General features: G+C 38.3%; 1 protein-coding gene across 1 annotated transcript; it reads right to left on the bottom strand.

The window, feature by feature from the left end:
• Positions 1–4195: 4195 nt before the first annotated feature.
• LOC128647122 (olfactory receptor 10G4-like) lies at positions 4196–5119 on the bottom strand. Its single transcript, XM_053699939.1, has one exon. It carries the CDS (start codon positions 5117–5119, stop codon positions 4196–4198), a length of 924 nt encoding a protein of 307 aa, XP_053555914.1.
• Positions 5120–19314: the final 14195 nt, after the last annotated feature.

Below are 19314 nucleotides of genomic sequence, written 5' to 3'. Positions count from 1 at the left end.
GCGACATTTACTGTATGTGTGTATATATATATGTCTAAATATGTGTGTAGGTGTGCATGTACAGATGTCTATATAAGTCTATGGGCTCTATTTATCAAGCAGCAGATGCTGCTTCGGAGGCCCATTGTTTCAGGAAGTTAACGGAAGTAAACAGAAGTGAAAAAGCAGTGGTCGAAAGACCGCTGCTCCTTAACCTCTCCAACACCTTTTAGGTGGCGGATTGAAATTATCCCGATCCAATACGATCGGGATGATTGACACACCCTGCTAACTGCCGATTGGCAGCCAGTGAGCAGGGGGCGGTATTACACAGGAATTTCACTAGAAATGCTTGTGCAATGATAAATGCGGACAGCGTATTCTCTCTGCATTTAGTGATGTCAAGTAGACGTGAATCGCTACAGCAAATCATGTCCGCTCGATATTTAAGAAATCTGCCCCTATAAATATGTATACATTGTGTATTCATGTTTTTATATGTGTGAATATGTATGCGCACACATAAATACATATACACGTATATATATATATACTGTATCTATACTGTATATATATGTATATATATATATATATATATATAAATATACCTGTATATATATATATATATATATATATATACTGTATATATATATATATATCTATATCGTATGTTCCGGCGTATAAGACGACTGGGCGTTTAAGACGACCCCCTACTTTTCCTGTTAAAAATATAGGGTTTGTTCTATACTCGCCGTATAAGACTACCCCCTTACCCCCTCAATGAATGCAGCAAGCACACCAAATAAAAATTAAAAAACATCTGAAGCTACTTCCCTCAGATTTAATCTAGTTACCCCTCTCACCCACCTGAGCCTACTGCTCTCAGCTTTAATCTATTTACCCCTCTCACCCCAGTCCTACTACCCTCAGATTTAATCTATTTACCCCTCTCAACCTGAGCCTACTGCCCTCAGCTTTAATCTACTTACCCCTCTCACCCTGATCCTACTGCCCTCAGATTTAATCTATTTACTAGATTAAATCTGAGGGCAGTAGGATCAGGCTGAGAGGGGTAAGTAGATTAAATCTGAGGGCAGTAGGCTAAGGATGAGAGGGGTAAATAGATTAAATCTGAGGGCAGTAGGATCAGGGTGAGAGGGGTAAGTAGTAGATTATAGCTGATTAGCTGAGCCTGAGAGGGCAGTAGGATCAGGGTGAGAGTGAGGTAAGTAAAGCTGAGGGCAGGTGGAGGTAAGTAAAGCTGAGGGCAGTAGGATCAGGGACAGGCAAGGTGATCTATTTACCCCTCTCACCCACCTGAGCCTACTGCTCTCAGCTTTAATCTATTTACCCCTCTCACCCCGATCCTACTACCCTCAGATTTAATCTATTTACCCCTCTCACCCTGAGCCTACTGCCCTCAGCTTTAATCTACTTACCCCTCTCACCCTGATCCTACTGCCCTCAGATTTAATCTATTTACTAGATTAAATCTGAGGGCAGTAGGATCAGGCTGAGAGGGGTAAGTAGATTAAATCTGAGGGCAGTAGGCTAAGGATGAGAGGGGTAAATAGATTAAATCTGAGGGCAGTAGGATCAGGGTGAGAGGGGTAAGTAGTAGATTATAGCTGATTAGCTGAGCCTGAGAGGGCAGTAGGATCAGGGTGAGAGTGAGGTAAGTAAAGCTGAGGGCAGGTGGAGGTAATTAAAGCTGAGGGCAGTAGGATCAGGGACAGGCAAGGTGATAGAGCTAAGTTAAGCTGAGGGCAGTAGGATCATCTCACACACTGAGACTGAGTACACAAGTAGTGCTGCAAGGGTCAGGTAATTTCTAGACCAGCCTTCATCTGATTACATGAAAATTCAGTGACAGTGTATGCATGTTCTCCACTCCACTGCAATTTTGCTTCCTTACGACAGTCGACTGACAAGTGACTCTCTCTCTCTGACTCTCTCTGAATCACTCAGAGTCAGAGAGTCACTTGTCAGTGTAAGGAAGCAAAATTGCTGGAGTCTGGAGAATGGAGATTGGACTGGAGAACATCCATTATACACTAATTGCAGGCTAGTAGTTTAGTTTAGTTTTTATTATTAACATGACTTGTCGTCTTACTGGTAGTCGTAGATCCGGATTCCAGACCAGTCCCTCCAGAATAGATCACACAGACACAGTCAGTCACCACTTGCCTGCAACTGTGTGAAACTCCCGCTCTCTCTCTAGTCTTGCTCGTCACTTGCGCATGCGCAGTAACCAGTGAGATCATCATGGTGGGGTCATAATGGAGTCACGGTGGGGCCATGTTGCCCAATGATGAGAGAGACACCGTGATTGAATTTGCGCCACGCCCACCCACTCTGAGTCTGCTCTGACTACTCCTGCGCAGCCTGCCCCAGACTTAGGCGCCGCAGTATACTGAGTGACTCACTGACAGTCTCAGACTGTAAATCTGTGACATCATTCCAATCCACTCTACATGACTGTATTTGGGGCGGCCGTCTGGAGCGGGAGGGAGCCCTAAGAACCCCGTACTATTACAGCTTAGCCTGCGCACAACGCCACTGACTCACTCTGATCTGAAATAAAAAAGTTAAAGTATAACACTATTTATTACATTAATAAGGCTTATAAGACGACACCCGGCGTATAAGACGACCCTCGACTTTTGAGAAGATTTTCATGAGTTAAAAAGTTGTCTTATACGCCAGAAAATACGGTATATATATATATACTGTATATGTATATGCACTTCTGAGTCCTTCCCAGTCAAATATTTTGAAATATGCAATATAATTTTTAAACAATTGTAATATATTTTAAAGTGTTTTGAATAGAAATACTTCACATTCCTTTGTTCTTCTCTTAGAAGAAAATGTTTTGTTTTTTTTAAATATATATTTCTATATACAATATATCTATCTATTTATATATATGCCTATATGTATATGTATTTATTCCTATAGATATATAGGTATAAATATATATTTTACAAAAAAAATAACAGATATATATATATATATATATATATATAGACATATATATATATATAGACATATATTTAAAAATAAAAAGAATATTTTCTTCTTAGTGATAAATAAAGGAATGTTAAGTATTACCTTTCGACTTTAGATTAATTGATCTAGCGAAGTGTCAGGTTAGCGCGCGAGTGACAACTGAAAATGCTTTCTTCAGCACGCCCCATAGAAGTCTATGAGGAGAAACAGTTAATATGGTTGCAATATCCTAAGTCCTGAAGATAGCAAGCCTGAGTCTTTTGCTTGCGCTCTAACTTTTTACTTTCAACTTGAAATAACCTCTTTAAACTGGCCGGGCTATTTTTTAAATTTGAGTACAGTTAGTGCTCAAGTGCAAAAAATTAAATAAAAAATAGTGCATCAATTGTAATCTGGGCCACAGTTTGCTATACACTTGTGTAGGTGTGCAGGAACATCCATGCAAAATAAAAAGGTTGCTTATGGATTTTTGAGTTTCCCTAATATAAGCTTAAAAAATCATTTAAAAAAAAAATATTTATAACTCAGGCACCATATTTAAGTTTTTTTTAAAGGAAATGCCATAGAAAAATGTCAACCACCCAAACATTTTCTGAAAGGAAACAATAATAAGGGTTAGAAAACAAGTGGCACGCTAACTGTTGCGTGCAAGCGAAATCATCTTTTTTGGGGCTTTTTACATGAGACAGAAAAATTACTAGTTGAAAGTAAACTCAATTGCAAGAGCGGCATCACATTTAATGCTCATCAGGGTAGTGTGTTAAAAAAGTTGCACTTAACACAACATAAATACATTCAAAAATACAGTTACACTCATATAAAAACTATCTAATAAAATGAATCACATAAATAAAATAAAACAGTTATAAAAGTTTTTTATTCTGCACTCTCCATTAACATGGTCGTGCTATTGTTAGCGCACATCAGGTATCGCTCACATGCAAACTTTTTACTTTCAACTTGTAATACGAGCACTACCCAACGCACACAAATATTACTTGTAGTAAAAGTTTACACGTGAATAAGGACCTATGATCAATGTTTTTGAAGTCAGTAATAAATGTGCTGTTTCATATATAAGGACAGTGGTACTATTTGGAATATTTTGGCCCTGTGCCTACTTAGTCTTATAAAAACACAAATAAACTCCATAGTAGAATAAATACTCCTACAGAAAGCAATAATACATTGATATGAGTATTAACTACTTTCTCTTTCTCCCATAGAAATTTTTCAGAGTTTCCTTTACCTCTTTATTTCTTAGACTGTAGATAATGGGGTTAATAAGTGGAGTGATAAGTGTGTAGAAAACTGCAACTGTGCCATCCAGTGAGGATCCAGAATTAGGGCGCATATAGGTGAAGACACATGGAATATAAAACAAAGCCACCACTGTCACATGGGCGACACAAGTGGAGAAGGTCTTTTTTCTCCCGTCCACAGTTCTAATTTTTATAATGGCCAATAAAATATGGATATAAGATGTCAGAATGAGTAGAAAGCAGCTTAGAGATATTGCAGCAATGTTGGCGAATATCATGGTTTTGTTAAGGGTGGTATCTGCGCAAGCCAACTTCAGCACAGGGATAATATCACAGAAAAAGTAATCTATCTCATTAGAGCCACAAAATGGTAGATGAAATGTTAATACTGTGTGGCTAATTGAATGAAGTGACCCAGCCAACCAAGCACCAGATGCAAGACACATGCAGATCTTCCAGCTCATGAGCTTTGCATAATGTAGAGGTCTGCATATAGCTACATACCTATCATATGCCATTACTGTGTATAGAAAACACTCAGAGCTTGCTATGAAATGGAAAAAATACAACTGTGAAACACACCCACGAAAAAGTATAGTCTTGGCAGACAGAAAATTCTCTAGTAACTTAGGCAAAGTGACTGAAGACAAACATATATCTAAAGATGAGAGGTTGGCGAGGAAAAAATACATAGGCGTGTGAAGAGATGATGATCCTTTTACTGCCAAAATCAAAAGAAAGTTCCCCAGCAGAGTAAATATATAGATAAGAGAGAAAAACACAAAAAGTGGAATCTGTAACCCGTCACTATGGGGAAGACCTCTTAATATGAATTCTGTTAATGTAGAAGAATTCCTTGTATCCATTTATTTCAGTAAATGTTATTTCCTGTAAAGGCATACACATATAATAAACTAAACATGCCATCCAAATGCAAATTACCATACAGTACTTGGTTAGGTATTAAAAAAAATGCTACTGTATAATCCTTGACAAATGTTTGTGAATATCTGGAATCACTGCATTTGAATTGGTTAAAAGTGAAAAATGTATCATTCATAAACAATTTTACAGGCTCTTCAGAGTCCTACATAAAAGCTAAATAAAGCCAGTAGATTTGAATTCCATAGAAAAGGAAAGTCAAAATTAGATTAAATAATTTAATGAGGATAATTAACTGTTAGCTATCTATCTATCTATCCATCTATCTATCTATCTATCTATCTATCTATCTATTATATTAGGAAATACATGGAATCAGCCCGCACTACTATTATTTCATATATATATAAAGACACTGTGAGAGTTAACTTATTTATTGTTAATTTATATATAGAACATAAATAAAATTGAATATATTATAAAATCTTTTTTTATATATAAATAATGCTTTTTGAGTGCCATGGCTTTGTAGCATTTTGCTTTAATACACCTACCATAGAACATTGGAAATTTTCGTTGTATTCACCATGCTCATATGAAATAATGGTGAAGTCAGCTGAGTTATTCCAGCTTTATGCACGCTGCTGAGCCAAGGGGGAAAGTCCCAAACCTCCTTTTATGAAAAACAAGAGCTGTATAGCAGATTTGTTGTGTATATTTTCCAGCCAATTCTCATACTCTTGATTACTGATGTTTCCAGGTCATTTTGATCCTTTTCAAAAAATAGATACATTTTCCAGTATAATTTCACAATGTATTGTCTGTTTTATTGTTTATACTAATTTGCACAAAAATTACACAATAGTTTTAATGTAAATGAATAAGTATTTGGACTATTGTGATTTGTAATTAAATGGAAACAAAATTGCGTTTGAAAAAGTTGCATCCACTAGTTCTACAGAGCATCAATAACAGATTACAGTTTACAGTGACAGCGAATGTGTAGAGCAAGTGGTTCAAGAGCGGCAGATTTTTCCAGAGAACTTAAAGGGACAGTCTAGTCATAATTAAACTTTCATGATTCAGATGGGTCATGCAATTTTAAACAACTTTACAACTTACTTTTATCATCAAATTTGCTTTGAATCTCTTGGTATTTTTTGTTGAAGGTTAAACCTGGGGAGTCTCATATACTGATTTCTAAGCCCTTGAAGGCCACCTCTCATCTCAGTGCATTTTATTTGCTATTTACAGCTAGAAAGTGCTAGTGCATGTGTGCCATATAGATAACATTGTGCTCACTCCCGTGGTTGTTATGCATGAGTCTGCACTAATTGTCTAAAATGCAAGTTTGTAAAAAGCAATGAGATAAGGGGCAGCATGTAGAGGCTTAGATACATGGTAATCACAGAGGTAAAAAGTGTATTATGCAAAATTCGGAAATAGGTAATAAATGGATTATCTATGTATTTAAACAATAACAATTTTAAAGTAAACAAAGGGACCATAGCAACCTCATATTATCTTTCAAAGCAGGGTAATTAACAGGTGATCACTACCATAACAGTAATCACAAAACAGAACCATGGGCATGTGGAGCAACTTTAGAGGTGGTGCATCCCCTCTGCTGTTTCCCACAAAACACAGGGCTAGTTTGCAAGTGCCACAATAAATATAATTTTTTCGCTAGCGAAAACATTCATAGTATTAGGCTTTTTGCGTTTTTCGGGTTCTGTTGGTATTACAAGTTAAGATATTCATTATTTTGTGCTAGTGGTAGCCTGAAAAGCGTGCATGTATTCCCCCTTGGAAAAAATGTTTAAAAACACCCTACTATAAATTAAATAAAAAGTGCAAAAAACCTAAAACCCTAACATAAATGTCATCTCTTAGGTTTCTCACGCATACACAGTGGGAAAGAGGAGCCTCCTTGCTAGATCCTTGCGCTTCCACAAGGTAGATGTGGCCTTTCTCCAAGAAACACATTTACTTGCTGATAACCCTCCTGCATACATTTCCCGGGACGTCCCCGTCATTGAGGTAGCCTCATATTCAAAAAAAGCTAGAGGAGTGGCCATTCTAGTTCACAAAAGGGTAGCATTTGAACCCCTCCAGGTGATTAGGGACCCCCAAGCAAGGTATCTTATAGTTGTTTGTAACCTAGACCATGTTACCCACACATTAGTCTCTGTCTATCTACCAAACATTTCTCAACCTAGATACCTGAGGAAGATACTGAATAAAGTTGAACAGTTCAAACAAGGCAGGGTGATTATAGCGGGCGACTTGAACATAGTATGGGATAATGGTTTGGATAGGAAGAAGCTTTCCTCTCAGAGGCGAGCTGCCGCCCCAGACACCCTGAGCGGTAGATTTAGAGAACTTATGACCAGGTTCAATTATTTTGATCTCTGGAGATCCCTACATCCCCGAGACAAAGACTTCACCCACTTCTCTCACCCCCATTCTACATTTTCCAGACTGGACTATTTTTTCGGCCACCCTGAGACTCTGGACCATGTATGGACCATGAGTATCCACTTATGCCCTTGGTCTGACCACGATCAGGTCATACTAGACCTAGATGCTAAGCACACCACCAGAACCAGACCTTCTTGGAGGTTACCCCACCATCTTTTAGCAGATATCCCCTTTAGAGAGGAACTCAGGACGGAATTAATAGCCACGTTGCAAATCAATGACTCTCCTGAGGTCCGGGATGACATAATTTAGGGTGCATTCAAAGCTATCAAGGCCTATTTATATGAAAACAGGCACATATACGGAAACAGGCGGGCCTCTCTCTGTCCCAGGCTCACTGTCGGTTACGCTCCCTAGAATTACGATAACGCTCTTCAGATACTGCAGACTTGAGGCAGGAGGTCAAGGACCTCAGAAAACACATTTGTCAATTAGAATTTAGAAAGACCCAAAACAATCTCTTCAAATTGAAACAGCTTATGTACTCAAAGGGCAATACGGCAGACACCATCCTTGCTAATAAAATTAGGCAGCATAGGTGCGCATCCTGTATTCACGAGATTAAACAGGGCAAGCAGATTTACAGGCTACCCTCATTAAGTGGCCAGCAGTTTAGTGATTACTACTCCTCACTTTACAATATCCAGGATCAGGTGGGGCTTGAACAGTCCCCATCAGCACATATAAGCCCATTCTAACATTCTTTGAAACTTCCCACCCTTGATGATACACAAAAGGAACTTATAGATGTACCTATTACATGCCAAGAAGTGAAACAAGTAATTAAAAATTTGAAACCCCTTAAGGCCCCAGGCCCAGATGGCTTCACTGCAATATTCTACAAAACTTATAGTAATGACATTTCACCCATCCTCACCAGATTCTTTAAATTAGCAATGGACGTGGGCAAATTTAGGGGGGAGTTTCTTGAAGCTTCTATCATCATCCTACCCAAACCTAACAAGGACCCAATGCTATGCACTAACTACAGACTAACTACAGACCTATATCACTCATTAATACTGATGTTAATATCTACGCTAAAATTCTGGCCAATAGATTAGCAAGACTACTTCCTTCCCTTATTAAACCGGATCAAGTGGGCTTCATCCCGGGTAGGGAGGGACCGGATAATACCAGGAGGTTGTTGAACATCCTATGTGAAGCTAAGAGGTTTAATAGGCCTTTGGCTGTGCTTTCCCTGGATGCAGAGAAGGCCTTTGACCGAGTCCGTTGGGAATATTTATGGTGAGTTCTGGACACTTTCCAGTTCCCAGCGCAGATTATTCTGGCAGTGAAGGCCCTGTATTCCGCCCCCACGACCTCGGTCAGGGCCTAGGGTTCTGCTCATCATCATTTCCCATCTCTAACATCACGCAATTGGGTTGCCCCCTCTCTCCCATCCTTTTTGCGTTAGCAATTGAAACCCTAGCTGCTGCTATCAGAGAGAGTAGGGATATTGTAGGAGTTACACTCCATGGTACAATACACAAGGTGGCATTATTTGCCCATGACACCACAATCTTCACCTCCAAACCCCTACAAACTTTACCCAAATTCTTATCCTTGCTGGAGACATTTAGCGCCCTCTCATTCTATAAATTGAACCACAATAAATCTGAAATTTATGTGCAAGGCTTCTCTGCAGATGTCTCCAAATGCATACACGACAGATATACATTTGTAGTTAACAATTCCCATATTTCCCATCTGGCAAATTTCTAATTTGTTTCCCCAAATGTTGGACGATAATTACAAGCCCCAACTCTTGGAACTCCGGTCCCTAGGCCAGAGGTGGAATTTCAAAACGGTCTCATGGTTAGGCCGTATTGCCGCCCTTAAAATATGAAAAGACCCTTTACACAAACAGAAGCAAGCTGGAGAAGGTAGCTGACGGTATTCACATAAAACTTTGGGGCTTGGTTAGGAGTCTGAAAATCAGAGCAATGTTATTTAAAAATAAGCAAAACTATACATTTATTTAAAAAAAAAAACTTTATGGGCTATATAAATAGATCATCTACAAAACATTTATGCAAAGAAAAAATGAGTGTATAATGTCCCTTTAACATATGCACAAACGCCCTTGTAAAACATTCCGGAGTGTACGGCACTAAATATTGGATAAGTCCAGTTACTGTGTGTGTGAAAGATGAGCAGTTTATACTAATCTGTTGTGAATAAATGAGCAACGGTATATAACCTAATTCCTTACTGCACAAGCGCATACAAAACTATAATATTGTATCCGAATGAGTGGTTACATTAATAATCAGTGTGCTAGAATTTAATCAAAGCAGTGTGGAAATACATATACCATGATATAAAGGAAGGGTGTTTGCTACTATGTGTTAAGATTAAACAAACAATTACAAACATTACCAATCTAACCCTTTAACACACCATTACAAGTACTACCAATATTACCTTGCATCTAAGCACTGGGAAAGGTGCTTTAAGCCCAGGAAAATACATAACAATAAACATAATCTGAGTCATATAATAACATTTATCTAAATGTACCCAAATTTACTGTTAAGTCTATAAACTCAGACGTTGTGAAAAACTCAATCCTATACAACATAAGCTATGATTTTCCTTTGATGCAGTACCAATTTAATAAAGGATACAACCTTTGCACAAATCTATTCACTTTCTATATATTTTAAATTATTTATAGCACAAAACTGCAAGGAATAAATGTGATAGAGTCAGTCAACCAACGGGATAATCAAGTTAGGACTTAGATAACTCCACTTTGATTATACTACACTAACATAGGATTTGAGTAACACTCTTTCAGAACAGCCAATACTGGGTAATAACAGAAGGGCATAGACATTCACAATTACCCAGAGTGTATATAGTAACCCAATTTTGCTAGTCTATCTGGCATAATTGGTTATCAATACACCCACAGTTGAACATTACTTACCTTAGGCATATACAACCAATATAAAATACATTTTATATTATAACTTAGTTCACAACCTCTATACAGGTGCAATCCCAATAAAGACCCCCTAAACGATCCTACTAGCCTGCTTACTCAATCTATTTGAGATAACTACACCAATTTTAGTTTGTGTTTTTAAATCACACTTTCTTTTCCACAAATTTTAAGCACAGTTTGATTAATAAACATTAAGTTTTAATTTTAGTTAGGTAATAGAATATTTAGAGATCTGTGATACTCCGAAACCAAATAATCAGTCTTATCCAACATCTAAGTACAACCTATTATATTTATATAGCTCTTGAGTGCTATAAGTGTACTCTTCCAAGTGGTTATCTCTTTAACCATTATCTACCTTTCTAAGTTTATAAATAGTACACAGCACCACTGACTCCAATACTAGATATATAGTGATCTGGCACATATCACGGATCACCCTATATAGAGAGATCTAGAGCTTTTTCTTAACAAAGAAGTAGTGCCATTGGTTTTCCTTTTTCTTTTTTCAATCTTATCTTAACTCCATAACATATTTTGGAAGATGTATATTACCACTGTAGTGTTCACCATTTTTACATAAAAATCTAGGTATGGGGCTAAATTATCTATATAGTGCGTTTACGGCGGAGGGGTGTTCTTTACCTAACACATACCCTAAACTAGACCATCATATGTTTAGATGTGTCACCAGTGCCCTACTTAGATCTTCAAGTCTTTCTTTATAATGAAAGCTCCTCCCTACATATATCTTACCACTAATGGCATATTATCAAGCAGTTTACATATCAGACAAGAATATTAACTAATACATAGGACTACTTATGGGTCATTTCATCTATTGGTTACAGGTCGAGAAGGTAACGCAAATTACTATGGCTCTGGAGTCTCCCTTTACTAAGATTGTATACAATGAGGTCACCGCTGTCAGTTACCGAGATTGTGGGGACTACATTCTAAAGCTCTAATTCTCAGGGGCAGAGTTACCTCACTCATCGGGCTCGGTACTCCCCCCCGGGCTAATGATTTAAATCACTTAACCCAGACCCTAAATCACCATCTGTCACCTCCAACAATACTGTCCAGCAGTTGCACTCACCCAGTGACAACTTCTAGTCCCTTTCTTAAAGGCTGTACTGGTGTATCGTACCTTATACTTGTAGTCCAGTTTCGAGCTTAACCCAGAGCTTTATATATCCTCCATATCAATTGTACACTTGGGAGAACCTCTTCATCTTTATCCAGACAAATGAAGGCTGTCACCACTCTGCATGTACATGTCTCACCAATTGAGACCCCCTATTCTTATTTGGGTTCCTAATATCTGTTTGACTTTTATAATCCCTACGTGGGCCCCAACATGGGATTGACTTGAGAGGGACAACAACGCCTTTGTAACATACCAGCACTCAAATATCATCCATACTTCATACTCAGATCCACTTCGATGCTATTAAATAGGGGTGGAGAGCCCTAACTTATATACGAGTGCATGTAGAATATAGGGATCATGTATTCATACATACTCAACATAGCTCATTACACTTTTGTCTACTCTCAGTTATATACATCATTACGGCCCTTCTGCTTAAAGCCAAATAAAAAATTAAAGAGCGGTCCATTTCAATCTTAGCGACCCGCCCCAACATTGTCTCATCTCTACTATGATGGTATACACTCAAACTATAGCCGTCACACTCACACAAATACGAGCCTCCATTTACTACCCAATTATTCCTCTCATTCCTAATTCAACAGTTAGACCTCCTACCACCTCTCCCCCCCCCCCATTTCCCACCCCAATTTTAAGCAGCTCTTGCCTGCTGATTCCCCTTAACCTACTCTGCTACAGACATTGCTACCAGAGCCGTGACTACGGAAGCCTGTAAGGAACTGAACCATCTTGTTCTGTGACGACTATCCTGAGGGACTCGCACAGTTTCACGGACTGATATTGCTCTTATTTTGCTTGCTGATACATCTGATGTTTTTTAATAAACGCCTGATTAAACTTTTAACACTGTAAGTGTAATATATTAGCGTGGTATTTTGCGCCTTATTTATCTACACTTGAGTCTGTTTGCGCTTTGTTTTTTCACAGATCTTTGGGATTCCCCTTAACCTTTGACACACTGCTTCATTCTATATGACAGATAACAGAAAACTGAGGTTTCATCTGTAGGCACATTCATTTGTTTCAGACGTCTGGTTGTCTCCTCTCGCTCATTATGTTGATTGTCTTATTTTCTTTTTGATGTCAAAACACATCCTAATGTTTCAGAATGTCAATTTCATGTATCTACACTATATATGTTCTCCTTTGTTACTGCACAAAACCTCAATAAAAAAAAAAAAAAAATGATAGACAATTAAAAAAACAATGGCCAGGGTGAGATGAATCAGATAAAAAAATTCCGACTTTTTTTGTAGATCTAACAACAATTCGGTGTAGTTTCTCTTTTAATGATAATGTATCAGAGCTATACCAGGTTAAAATAGAGGATGATAAAACTGATTCAATGATGGCTTAATAAAAGCAAGTTAGTTTTTGAGACAGGCTAACTTTTCTAAGTTGCCTTAAGAATTACAAAAACTTTTTAATTATATTAAAAAACATAATTTATGTAAGAACTTACCTGATAAATTCATTTCTTTCATATTAACAAGAGTCCATGAGCTAGTGACGTATGGGATATACATTCCTACCAGGAGGGGCAAAGTTTCCCAAACCTTAAAATGCCTATAAATACACCCCTCACCACACCCACAAATCAGTTTAACGAATAGCCAAGAAGTGGGGTGATAAGAAAAAAAGTGCGAAGCATATAAAATAAGGAATTGGAATAATTGTGCTTTATACAAAAAAATCATAACCACCACAAAAAAGGGTGGGCCTCATGGACTCTTGTTAATATGAAAGAAATGAATTTATCAGGTAAGTTCTTACATAAATTATGTTTTCTTTCATGTAATTAACAAGAGTCCATGAGCTAGTGACGTATGGGATAATGACTACCCAAGATGTGGATCTTTCCACACAAGAGTCACTAGAGAGGGAGGGATAAAATAAAGACAGCCAATTCCTGCTGAAAATAATCCACACCCAAAATAAAGTTTAACAAAAAACATAAGCAGAAGATTCAAACTGAAACCGCTGCCTGAAGAACTTTTCTACCAAAAACTGCTTCAGAAGAAGAAAACACATCAAAATGGTAGAATTTAGTAAAAGTATGCAAAGAGGACCAAGTTGCTGCTTTGCAGATCTGGTCAACCGAAGCTTCATTCCTAAATGCCCAGGAAGTAGATACTGACCTAGTAGAATGAGCTGTAATTCTCTGAGGCGGAATTTTACCCGACTCAACATAGGCAAGATGAATTAAAGATTTCAACCAAGATGCCAAAGAAATGGCAGAAGCTTTCTGGCCTTTCCTAGAACCGGAAAAGATAACAAATAGACTAGAAGTCTTACGGAAAGATTTCGTAGCTTCAACATAATATTTCAAAGCTCTAACAACATCCAAAGAATGCAATGATTTCTCCTTAGAATTCTTAGGATTAGGACATAATGAAGGAACCACAATTTCTCTACTAATATTGTTGGAATTCACAACTTTAGGTAAAAATTCAAAAGAAGTTCGCAACACCGCCTTATCCTGATGAAAAATCAGAAAAGGAGACTCACACGAAAGAGCAGATAATTCAGAAACTCTTCTAGCAGAAGAGATGGCCAAAAGGAACAAAACTTTCCAAGAAAGTAATTTAATGTCCAATGAATGCATAGGTTCAAACGGAGGAGCTTGAAGAGCTCCCAGAACCAAATTCAAACTCCAAGGAGGAGAAATTGACTTAATGACAGGTTTTATACGAACCAAAGCTTGTACAAAACAATGAATATCAGGAAGAATAGCAATCTTTCTGTGAAAAAGAACAGAAAGAGCGGAGATTTGTCCTTTCAAAGAACTTGCGGACAAACCCTTATCTAAACCATCCTGAAGAAACTGTAAAATTCTCGGTATTCTAAAAGAATGCCAAGAAAAATGATGAGAAAGACACCAAGAAATATAAGTCTTCCAGACTCTATAATATATCTCTCGAGATACAGATTTACGAGCCTGTAACATAGTATTAATCACGGAGTCAGAGAAACCTCTATGACCAAGAATCAAGCGTTCAATCTCCATACCTTTAAATTTAAGGATTTCAGATCCGGATGGAAAAAAGGACCTTGTGACAGAAGGTCTGGTCTTAACGGAAGAGTCCATGGTTGGCAAGATGCCATCCGGACAAGATCCGCATACCAAAACCTGTGAGGCCATGCCGGAGCTATTAGCAGAACAAACGAGCATTCCCTCAGAATCTTGGAGATTACTCTTGGAAGAAGAACTAGAGGCGGAAAGATATAGGCAGGATGATACTTCCAAGGAAGTGATAATGCATCCACTGCCTCCGCCTGAGGATCCCGGGATCTGGACAGATACCTGGGAAGTTTCTTGTTTAGATGAGAGGCCATCAGATCTATCTCTGGGAGCCCCCACATTTGAACAATCTGAAGAAATACCTCTGGGTGAAGAGACCATTCGCCCGGATGCAACGTTTGGCGACTGAGATAATCCGCTTCCCAATTGTCTACACCTGGGATATGAACCGCAGAGATTAGACAGGAGCTGGATTCTGCCCAAACCAAAATTCGAGATACTTCTTTCATAGCCAGAGGACTGTGAGTCCCTCCTTGATGATTGATGTATGCCACAGTTGTGACATTGTCTGTCTGAAAACAAATGAACGATTCTCTCTTCAGAAGAGGCCAAAACTGAAGAGCTCTGAAAACTGCACGGAGTTCCAAGATATTGATCGGTAATCTCACCTCCTGAGATTCCCAAACTCCTTGTGCCGTCAGAGATCCCCACACAGCTCCCCAACCTGTGAGACTTGCATCTGTTGAAATTACAGTCCAGGTCGGAAGAACAAAAGAAGCCCCCTGAAATAAACGAAGGTGATCTGTCCACCACGTTAGAGAGTGCCGAACAATCGGTTTTAAAGATATTAATTGATATATCTTCGTGTAATCCCTGCACCATTGGTTCAGCATACAGAGCTGAAGAGGTCGCATGTGAAAACGAGCAAAGGGGATCGTGTCCGATGCAGCAGTCATAAGACCTAGAATTTCCATGCATAAGGCTACCGAAGGGAATGATTGAGACTGAAGGTTTCGACAGGCTGTAACCAATTTTAGACGTCTCTTGTCTGTTAAAGACAGAGTCATGGACACTGAATCTATCTGGAAACCCAGAAAGGTTACCCTTGTTTGAGGAATCAAAGAACTTTTTGGTAAATTGATCCTCCAACCATGATCTTGAAGAAACAACACAAGTCGATTCGTATGAGACTCTGCTAAATGTAAAGACTGAGCAAGTACCAAGATATCGTCCAAATAAGGAAATACCACAATACCCTGTTCTCTGATTACAGACAGAAGGGCACCGAGAATCTTTGTGAAAATTCTTGGAGCTGTAGCAAGGCCAAACGGTAGAGCCACAAATTGGTAATGCTTGTCTAGAAAAGAGAATCTCAGGAACTGATAATGATCTGGATGAATCGGAATATGCAGATATGCATCCTGTAAATCTATTGTGGACATATAATTCCCTTGCTGAACAAAAGGCAATATAGTCCTTACAGTTACCATCTTGAACGTTGGTATCCTTACATAACGATTCAATAATTTTAGATCCAGAACTGGTCTGAAGGAATTCTCCTTCTTTGGTACAATGAAGAGATTTGAATAAAACCCCATCCCCTGTTCCGGAACTGGAACTGGCATAATTACTCCAGCCAACTCTAGATCTGAAACACAATTCAGAAATGCTTGAGCTTTCACTGGATTTACTGGGACATGGGAAAGAAAAAATCTCTTTGCAGGAGGTCTCATCTTAAAACCAATTCTGTACCCTTCTGAAACAATGTTCTGAATCCAAAGATTGTGAACAGAATTGATCCAAATTTCTTTGAAAAAACGTAACCTGCCCCCTACCAGCTGAACTGGAATGAGGGCCGTACCTTCATGTGAACTTAGAAGCAGGCTTTGCCTTTCTAGCAGGCTTGGATTTATTCCAGACTGGAGATGGTTTCCAAACTGAAACTGCTCCTGAGGACGAAGGATCAGGCTTTTGTTCTTTGTTGAAACGAAAGGAACGAAAACGATTGTTAGCCCTGTTTTTACCTTTAGACTTTTTATCCTGTGGTAAAAAAGTTCCTTTCCCACCAGTAACAGTTGAAATAATAGAATCCAACTGAGAACCAAATAATTTGTTTCCCTGGAAAGAAATGGAAAGTAGAGTTGATTTAGAAGCCATATCAGCATTCCAGGTCTTAAGCCATAAAGCTCTTCTGGCTAAGATAGCCAGAGACATAAACCTAACATCAACTCTAATAATATCAAAAATGGCATCACAGATGAAATTATTAGCATGCTGGAGAAGAATAATAATATCATGAGAATCACGATTTGTTACTTGTTGCGCTAGAGTTTCCAACCAAAAAGTTGAAGCTGCAGCAACATCAGCCAATGATATAGCAGGTCTAAGAAGATTACCTGAACATAGATAAGCTTTTCTTAGAAAAGATTCAATTTTTCTATCTAAAGGATCCTTAAACGAGGTACCATCTGATGTAGGAATGGTAGTACGTTTAGCAAGGGTAGAAATAGCCCAATCAACTTTAGGGATTTTGTCCCAAAATTCTAACCTGTCAGGCGGAACAGGATATAATTGCCTAAAACGTTTAGAAGGAGTAAATGAAATACCCAATTTATCCCATTCCTTAGAAATTACTGCAGAAATAGCATTAGGAACAGGAAAGACTTCTGGAATAACCGCAGGAGCTTTAAAAACCTTATCCAAACGTATAGAATTAGTATCAAGAGGACTAGAATCCTCTATTTCTAAAGCAATTAGTACTTCTTTAAGTAAAGAGCGAATAAATTCCATCTTAAATAAATATGAAGATTTATCAGCATCAATCTCTGAGATAGAATCCTCTGAACCAGAAGAGTCCAAAGAATCAGAATGATGGTGTTCATTTAAAAATTCATCTGTAGAGAGAGAAGATTTAAAAGACTTTTTACGTTTACTAGAAGGAGAAATAACAGACAAAGCCTTCTTTATGGATTCAGAAACAAAATCTCTTATGTTATCAGGAACATTCTGCACCTTAGATGTTGAGGGAACTGCAACAGGCAATGGTACATCACTAAAGGAAATATTATCTGCTTTAACAAGTTTGTCATGACAATTATTACAAACAACAGCTGGAGGAATAGCTACCAAAAGTTTACAGCAGATACACTTAGCTTTGGTAGATCCAGCAGGCAGTGGTTTTCCTGTAGTATCTTCTGGCTCAGATGCAACGTGAGACATCTTGCAATATGTAAGAGAAAAAACAACATATAAAGCAAAATAGATCAAATTCCTTATAAGACAGTTTCAGGAATGGGAAAAAAAAAAATGCCAAACATCAAGCTTCTAGCAACCAGAAGCAAATGAAAAATGAGACTGAAATAATGTGGAGACAAAAGCGACGCCCATAATTTTTGGCGCCAAATAAGACGCCCACATTATTTGGCGCCTAAATGCTTTTGGCGCCAAAAATGACGCCACATCCGGAACGCCGACATCTTTGGCGCAAAATAACGTCAAAAATGACGCAACTTCCGGCGACACGTATGACGCCGGAAACGGAAAAGAATTTTTGCGCCAAAAAAGTCCGCGCCAAGAATGACGCAATAAAATGAAGCATTTTCAGCCCCCGCGAGCCTAACAGCCCACAGGGAAAAAAGTCAAATTTTTGAGGTAAGAAAAAATATGATAATTTAAAGCATAATCCCAAATATGAAACTGACTGTCTGGAAATAAGGAAAGTTGAACATTCTGAGTCAAGGCAAATAAATGTTTGAATACATATATTTAGAACTTTATAAATAAAGTGCCCAACCATAGCTTAGAGTGTCACAGAAAATAAGACTTACTTACCCCAGGACACTCATCTACATGTTTGTAGAAAGCCAAACCAGTACTGAAACGAGAATCAGTAGAGGAAATGGTAAATATAAGAGTATATTGTCGATCTGAAAAGGGAGGTAAGAGATGAATCTCTACGACCGATAACAGAGAACCTTATGAAATAGATCCCGTAGAAGGAGATCACTGCATTCAATAGGCAATACTCTCTTCACATCCCTCTGACATTCACTGCACGCTGAGAGGAAAACCGGGCTCCAACTTGCTGCGGAGCGCATATCAACGTAGAATCTAGCACAAACTTACTTCACCACCTCCCTTGGAGGCAAAGTTTGTAAAACTGATTTGTGGGTGTGGTGAGGGGTGTATTTATAGGCATTTTAAGGTTTGGGAAACTTTGCCCCTCCTGGTAGGAATGTATATCCCATACGTCACTAGCTCATGGACTCTTGTTAATTACATGAAAGAAATATTAACGTCACATGTCAAATAATGTTGAATCGTTGTGCCAAGCAATTTGTACGATATAGCTCTGTCTATAATGATATTGTTAATTTTCAGAGAAAAAGGTAATGGAGACTTTTTTTTTAATAAAATCAGTTACCATCTCTTTAGTTATATGGACATTTGATTCTAAATTGTTTGCTTCAGTCTATGTTACCATGGCCTTTAATCATTCATGCTCAAAATCTCTTGTTTCTTTGGAACCAGACGAATAATTGAAGATTTA

Source organism: Bombina bombina, chromosome 2 (genome assembly GCF_027579735.1).
Source record: "Bombina bombina isolate aBomBom1 chromosome 2, aBomBom1.pri, whole genome shotgun sequence".
NCBI classification, from domain to species: domain Eukaryota; kingdom Metazoa; phylum Chordata; class Amphibia; order Anura; family Bombinatoridae; genus Bombina; species Bombina bombina.
Note: the sequence above shows the minus strand (reverse complement) of the source record. Positions and strands in the feature narration are given on the sequence as shown.

Excerpts from the sequence above, each read along its gene's own strand:
- LOC128647122 (XM_053699939.1), bottom strand. The coding sequence starts at position 5,119 with ATGGATACAAGGAATTCTTCTACATTAACAGAATTCATATTAAGAGGT.